This window comes from Galeopterus variegatus, unplaced genomic scaffold (assembly GCF_000696425.1).
Source record: "Galeopterus variegatus unplaced genomic scaffold, G_variegatus-3.0.2 Scaffold1209, whole genome shotgun sequence".
Classification (NCBI taxonomy): Eukaryota; Metazoa; Chordata; class Mammalia; order Dermoptera; family Cynocephalidae; genus Galeopterus; species Galeopterus variegatus.
In genome coordinates, this window is record NW_007727320.1 from 426,228 (window position 1) to 434,116 (window position 7,889).

Here is a 7,889-nt window from a genome sequence, read left to right on the forward strand (position 1 = left end):
TATCCGAACCCTCGGCGGGAGCGCCACTGCGCTCCCAAGCGGCGCACTGTAGCAGTGCGCCACCGGGCTGGCCCCAAACTCCTTGATTTTTGAGGAGATAAACAAATTTCTCTACCCAGTATTAGCTTATAGATTGCATTTAATGTTTGGAGCACTGGGAATTTCCCTTACATTCTTACAAGCTAATCTATACATTTGAAAGGATTTTTTTGTTGTCTACCTAGGCAGTCTAGGTTTCCATATTGCCAAAATTGGAAATCCATGCATTTCTTTTATAATAGAAAAATTCTAAAGATATTCTCATTTTTTAAAAAAGATATGCTTTCGGTCCGGTACAGGCGCGACACTGAGGGTTGCGATCCATTGCCAGACACGAAAAAAAGACAAAAAGGGGAAAAAAAAAAAATATGCTTTTTACATATAAAATAAAATATGTAACACTAGAATGTTTATTAGGGAGGTAGTGCTCTTTTTGTAGTTTTTAAATTCTTTTCTGTCCATAAACCATACATTTACTTGGCTTACTATAGGAGAATACTAGTCTTTCACTTTCTTTTTAGATGTAACCTTCTGTAATGGAAGATGATTGAAGATAAGGGACCTCGTGTTGCTGACTACTTTGTTGTAGCAGGCTTAACTGATGTTTCAAAGCCTCTTGAAGAAGAAATTCACTTCAATGATGCCTGTCATAAAGTAGCTAAACCAAAAGAACCTATCACAGATGTTTCAGTTATTATTAAATCTCTTGGGGAGGAAGTGCCACAGGATTATATGTGTATTGATGTTACTCCAAATGGATTGTCAGCTGATCTCAATAATGGAAGTCTTGTTGGGCCACAGATTTACCTTTGCTATAGAAGAGGAAGAGATAAGCCTCCGCTTACAGATCTGGGGTAAGTGTTTTTTAAATCAATTATTGTTATTGATCTGAATAATATGCCTTGTAGGTTTTGTTCATTTTGTTCATTAATAGAGGTATGGCAGCGTTAGAAAAATAGATAAATTTGTATCTAGAATCCTGTATTCTCTTCCTGTGTTCGTTTTGTCCTACAGGTTCCCAGCACTCTCATCCTACCTGGGTTTCTTTCTGTCACAGGCAAGGGAGAGAATTTGAAAAACATTTACAGAAAAGTATCAGAAAAATAATGTTTTATACTAATCAGTAAATGTTTAATTATTTTTAAAGTATGAGAAAAGAATGGCTTTTAAACATGTTATAGTGATCATTATAGATGGCTTCTTAACTCTGCACATCAAATAAGGATCTTGGGGGTAAATTAGAGCTTCATTTAGGGTACTATATAGAACTTAGGGCTCTTTTTAAAAAATGTATAACAGCTTTATGGAGATATAATTCACATAACATATCATCCAACCATTTTTTTTTTTCCTTTTTGTCTTTTTTTGTGTCCGGCAACGGATCGCAACCCTCAGTGTCGCGCCTGCACCGGACCGGGACCGGCAACAGGATCGCAACCCTCGGTGTCACGCCCACACCTCGCTCAGCCAGTGAGTGGGGACCGGCCTGTATGTGGGATCCGAACCCTCGGCGGGAGCACTGCCACACTCCCAAGTGGCGCACTGTAGCACTGTGCCACCGGGCCGGCCCCTCATCCAACCATTTAAAGTATGCAATTCTGGGGCCGGCCTGTGGCTCATTCGGGAGAGTGCGGTGCTGATAACACCAAGGCCACGGGTTTGGATCCCATATAGGGATGGCCGGTTTGCTCACTGGGTGAGCATGGTGCTGACAACACCAAGTCAAGGGTTAAGATCCCCTTACCGGTCATCTTTTGAAAAAATAAATAAATAAAAATAAAGTATGCAATTCACTTGTTTTTAGTATATTTACAGAGTTGTGCAACCGTCACCATGGTGAATTTTAGGACATTTTTATCATGCCAAAAAGAAACACTATACTCATTAGTAGTTGCTACCCAATTCCCCCTAAACCCCTCAGCCCTAGGCAATCACCAGTCCACTCTCTGTCTCTATAGATTTGCCTATTCGGGACATTTCATATACTTTGAATTATATTATATATGGTCTTGTGACAGGCTTCTTTTGCTTAGCTTAATGTTTTCATGGTTCATCCATGTTATAGTGTGTGTCAGTACTTTATTCCTTTTTATAGCTGAGTAACATTTAATCATATGACTATATTACCATTTATCCATTAATCAGTTGATGGATATGTGGGATGTTTCTACTTTTTTGCTATTATGAATAGTGCTGCTGTGAATATTCGTGTACAGGTTTTTATGTGGACATATGTTTTTATTTTTCTTGTGTATACACCTAGGAGTGGAATTCTTGGGTCACATGGAAATTCTGTGTTTAACCTGTTTCTTTTTTTAAATTTTGAAATGTAATCATACATATTTGTGGGGTACAGTGTGTTGTTTCAATACATATATAATGATTCACTTAGGGTAGATAGTATATCTGTCCCCTGGACATTTATCTTTTCTTTGTGGTGATTATGGTCAAGATCCTCTTTTCTAGCTATTTAGAAATATCCAGTATCAGGCCGGCCCGTGGCTCACTCGGGAGAGTGCAGTGATGATAACACCAAGGCCACGGGTTCGGATCCTATATAGGGATGACTGGTTGGCTCACTGGCTGAGCGTGGTGCTGACAACAGCAAGTCAAGGGTTGAGATCCCCTTACTGGTCATCTTTAAAAAAAAAAAATCCAGTATGATATTATTACCTCTAGTCAGCCTAGAACACCAGAATTTATTCTTCTTATCTACCTGTAACTTTGTACCTGTTAATCCACCACTTCCCCTCATGCTAGGGTTTTACCTTTTGAGTAACTGCGAGATTGTTTTCCAAAGCAGCTGCACCATTTTGCATTCTCAGTATTGGTTTATGAAGGTTCCAGTTTCTCTACATTCTACCCAACATTTTATATTTTCATTTTGATTATAGCTGTCCTAGTGGGTGTAAAATGGTATCTCATTGTGTTCTTCTTGATTTGCATTCACCTCATGGCTAATGATGTGTTGAGCATCTTTTCATGTGCTTATTGACAAGTTTGTATATCTTTACCTTTACCCAGTTTCTAATTGGCCTTGTCTTTTTATTGTTGAATTGAAAGAGTTCTTTACATATTCTAGGTACAGTCCTTTACAGTTATATGACTTACAAATATTTTCTTTCATTCTGCAGGTCTTTTCATTTTGTTTATGGTATCCTTTGAAGTCAAAAAGTTTAGATTTTATATTTGAGCAGTATCAGGCTCAGAGAGGTTAAGTAACTGTCTAAGGTAATGCAGCTTGTAATAGGTGGTAGATATTTGAATTCAGATGTGTCAAACTTCTCTGTGCTTAGACGCCTTTTTTCCTGAAGTTAAAAAAAAAACAAAAATAAAAAACAAAAGGAGGAAGCTTACATTAGGGTTAACACAGTTTCTGTGATTAAGCATCAGATTTAGCTCTAGGGCTTGCCAGTTAGCTCACTTGGTTAGAGCCTGGTGTTGATAACACCAAAGTTAAGGGTTCGGATCCCTGTACTGGCAAGCTGCCTCACCGCAACCAAAAAAAAGAAATTTAGCTTTACATTTTCAAAATAAAATGTTGAGAGAAAAAAATTTACTGACAGCCAGTACAAAAAGAGAAATTAAAACTTATATTAGAAAAAAATAATTATTTTCTAAAAAGATTATTCCTGATCAATTCCTTGCACTAAATTTTATTTGTATAATGCAATTTTATTTAAGGGAATATTGATTGATGATGAAGACTTTGCCTTTTTAACATTAATTTTATATAGGATTGTGCAATTCGAACTTGCAATAAGATTAGAATATTTTTACCACACTGCTACATTTAAGGATCAGTTCAGGATGCCTGAGAATATTACCTTTCATATTTGAGGGTGCTTTGCGTATTTGTATATTTATTTTTTAAAATCTATTTTTTAGGGTTTTATATGACTGGAAAGAAAGATTGAAACAGGGTTGTGAAATTATTCAGAGCACTCCATATGGGCGCCCTGCAAATATTAGCGGCAGTACCTCATCACAACGAATTTATATCACTTACCGAAGAGCCTCTGAAAACATGACTCAGAATACGTTGGCTGTCACAGACATATGTATTATTATACCCAGTAAAGGAGAAAATCCACCACACACGTTCTGCAAAGTCGACAAGAATCTCAATAACAGTATGGTAAGTGACTCTTTTGCACTGATAAAATTAGCCACTGATGAAAAGAGCATAATTTTAAATAAATCTTTTTATTTTTATTTTTTTGGAAACAGCATAGCAAAATTACAAAATTGAAAATATGTTTTTAAAGATGTTAGAGGGGTTGGCCAGTTAGTTCAGTTGGTTAGAGTGTGGTGTTATGACACCAATTTGCATCTCTGTACTGGCCAGCCGTCACCCCCACCCCCAAAAAAGCTAAAACTTTTCCTCCCTTAGTACAAAGCAGTGCAGTAACCGTGCTTACCTCCACTTATGCAGTAGATCCCATACCATACACTTACCTATTTGAGGACATGGCTTCAGCAATTCTCCCTACTTTTTTTGCAAATCATAAGTTTTTCCCTCTATTTTGGGTTATTTCCTCCAGCATGCAAAACATGTTGCAAGATCTCTGATCTTCACAACACTTCTTGATCTCATGTTCCCCTCCTTCCATTGCCACATTTCATTGTTCTTTACAATAAAACTTCTCAAAAGAGTTGAATATATTCTGTCCCATTTCTCATTTTGACACCTTCCAGTTAGCCTTTCGTCTCCATCATTCCACCAAGATTTCTCTTGTTGGATTCAGCAATCAATTCTTTCTCTTAATTTTTCAGCAGGTTTTGACAGAGATGACTTCTTCTTTCTTGAAAGAGTGCCAGGAAGAGAGGATGTGTTCTTTTCTTAGGAGTCTCTTGCTTTTTCCTCCTGCCTCACCAGTCATTCCCTTTCTGCCTTTGCCTGATACCTTTCCTCTCCCTAACTTCCATACAATGGAGTGTCTCAGGGTTCAGTCCTCAGATCATTTATCTTCACCATCTAAACTCACTCCCTTGGCGATCTAATCATTTAAATACAGGCAATGTGTGGATGACTTCTTTTTTTTTTTTTTTTTTTTCCCCTTTTTGTCTTTTTTCGTGACCGGCAACGGATCGCAACCCTCAGTGTCGCGCCCGTACCGGACCGGGACCGGCAACGGGATCGTAACCCTCGGTGTCACACCCGCACCTCACTCAGCCAGTGAGCGGCCGGTCTGTATGTGGGATCCGAACCCTCGGCGGGAGCGCCACACTGTAGCAGTGCGCCACCGGGCTGGCCCATGACTTCTAAATTTATGTGTCTAGCCTGGATCCCTCTAATTCATCATCTCTCCTTGGTTATCTTATCTTATAGAGCATCTCAAATTTAACATGTCCAAAACTGAACTCCTGATGTGCCTCTCCAAACCTGCTTATCCCCATCGTCTTCCTGTCTAGTAAATAGAAATTCCTCACTTTAGTTATTCAGACTTAACTGTGGAGTAATCCTAACCTTTCTCTTCTACTTCTCATTCAGTTCTTCTGTAAACTCTGTAGGTTATAATTTCAAAACATATCTTGAACTTGACCACTTCTCAGCCCTTCTATTGCCATAACCCTGGTCCAAGCCATAATATGTTACCTCTCCCACAGGGTGACTGAGACACAAAGGATTACTCAGAGCCCATTTCTTCTGAGCAGTGAGAAGCCCCAAAGGGGTTAATTTCCAGGAACCCTCGAGAGAGAGGCATTCCTGCTTGGAAAATTAACATCGAACTGGGGTCTTCTCTCAGTATTTATTCTCCAGGCCAGAAAGTTACAAAAAAGGAACATAGGTGGTTACAAAAAGAACAGTAAGAAAATTGTCAAGGCAACAGTCATTAGGTTTAGTTGCACCAAGGACATCTGCCATTGGAGCCAGCAATTTTGCTGTGTTACAATTCTTTGTCTACAACAGAGACTTTAGCCTGGGGAAAGTTTCCTGTCTTTTGCAAGCTTAACATTTCTATGTGTAATTTTTAAAAGTTAGGCTATACCTGAAACTACAGGGCTTTGGAAGCTAGGCCCTGTAAAATACATTTGCTTTATTAAGGTTAGTACACTCCATATAATCATCTCTTAGGAGGATTATTGTAATAGTCTTCTAATTTAGGATCAAGCACACTTTTTCTTTCAAGAACTAGCTAATAAATTAGGTTTTGCAGGCGATATACAGTCTCTGTCACACACAGACACACGCACATATATATATAATTTTTTAAATCACTCTTTAAAAATGTAAAAACCATTCTTAGCTCAGTTTTACAAAAACAGGCCCTGGGCCAAATGCAGGCCATATTTTGCTGACCTGTAGTCTAACTGATCACTGCTTCCATTTTTGCTCTCTATAGACTTTTCTTCACATAGCAGCAAGAGTGATCCTTTTAAAACATAAATCAAATCCTATCTCTCCTTTGCTTAAAACTCTTAATCGTTTCCCATTTCACTCTTTGTAAAAGTCAAAGTCCTTCCAGTAGCCTCAAGGTCATGCATGATCTGAAATTGTCTTCTTTGTCTTTGTTTTTTTATTGCTGCTTAAAATTTATTTATTTATTTATTAAATTTTTAAAATTTTTTCTAAAAGATGACCGGTAAGGGGATCTTAACCCTTGACTTGGTGTTGTCAGCACCATGCTCACCCAGTAAGCTAACCGCCCTCCCTATATAGGGATCCAAACCTCATGGCCTTGGTGTTATCAGCATCACACTCTCCTGAGTGAGCCATGGGCTGGCCCCTTGCTGTTTAAAATTTTAAAAAGGAGTGTGTACTCAAAAAAAAAAAATTGGGGGGGTTGGGTGGGGGAATGCAAATTGTAGATCTATAAAGTAAAAGGTGAAGTTTCTTGATCCTACTTTTTTATCTTTTGCCAAGGGTGACAGTGAACAGTTTGGCTTGTGTCCTTCCAGACCTTTTTGTGTGCACATATGTGGAATATACATGAGAGTATTTCAAAAAGTTTGTGGAAAAATAGAATTAGAAGGTAATGTGAATCTTTCCATGAACTTTTTGAAGGCCCCTTGTATAATAAATGTATCCTTTATTTCTCAAAAAGTGGAAATTTCTGTATATTCTGATATAAGCTCTCCCGCCCAACCCCTCACTACTCATCTTTAACTCTTTAATTCCTTTTTTTTTTGCGGGGGCTGCTGGCCAGAACATGGGTCTGAACTCTTGACCCTGGTGTTATAATACCACATTCTAACCAACTGAGCTAACTGGCCAGCCCTCTACTCAATTCTTTTAGCGATTGCATAGTATTCTAGAAAATACAAATACAGAATGATGAATACAAATCATTTCCAGTTTTTCCCATTACTGAGAATGCCGCTTTGACCAACCCTGTGACTGTTTCTTTGGGTATTTATTGGAATGTCTCAGAAGAGTAAATAATGTGGAATTGATGGGTCCATGGATATGATATCCACTTTGAAAAGTGCTGACAGGTTACTTTGAAAAAATTGTGGCAGTTTAGACTTCCAGTCACCATAAAGTATGAGAATGCCCACAGCTCACTAACATTGGTTGTTATCAATTGTCGACATTTTTTTTTCCTTTATCACCATGGAGTAGAGAAGGCCTTTCTTTTTTTATAAATTTATTTTTTTATTGAATCAAATTGATTATACATATTTTTGGGGTTCAACATTGAGATATGTTGATCTAATCAATATTACTAGCATATGTATTGTTACAAATTGTAATTAATTTTTATGCCCCTTGTCCAATCTCTCTTCATTCCCCTCTCCCTCCCTCCTCCCCCGTCTAATTACCCTAGATTTCTTCTCTCCTTCTAAAAGAGTAATGGTTACTCTGTTGATTTGTTGCCTAGATGATTTGTCCAATGCTGAGAGGT

The 7,889-nt window shown here is 38.1% G+C and overlaps 2 protein-coding genes across 2 annotated transcripts in view; both read left to right on the forward strand.

The window, feature by feature from the left end:
* The window catches only part of LOC103592746 (C-myc promoter-binding protein-like), a 14,685-nt gene extending 14,119 nt beyond the window's left edge, over positions 1-566 (forward strand). Inside the window, exon 5 of the mRNA XM_008575581.1 lies at positions 561-566. Within this exon, the coding sequence (XP_008573803.1) occupies positions 561-566 (6 nt within the window). The remainder of the gene's footprint in view (positions 1-560) is intronic.
* Positions 561-4,223, forward strand: LOC103592747 (C-myc promoter-binding protein-like; the record flags this gene model as incomplete). The annotated part of the gene is made up of 2 exons (XM_008575582.1): positions 561-893; positions 3,928-4,223. Coding segments are annotated over exons 1-2 (607 nt in total), but the record flags the coding sequence as incomplete, so codon positions are not given.
* Positions 4,224-7,889: the final 3,666 nt, after the last annotated feature.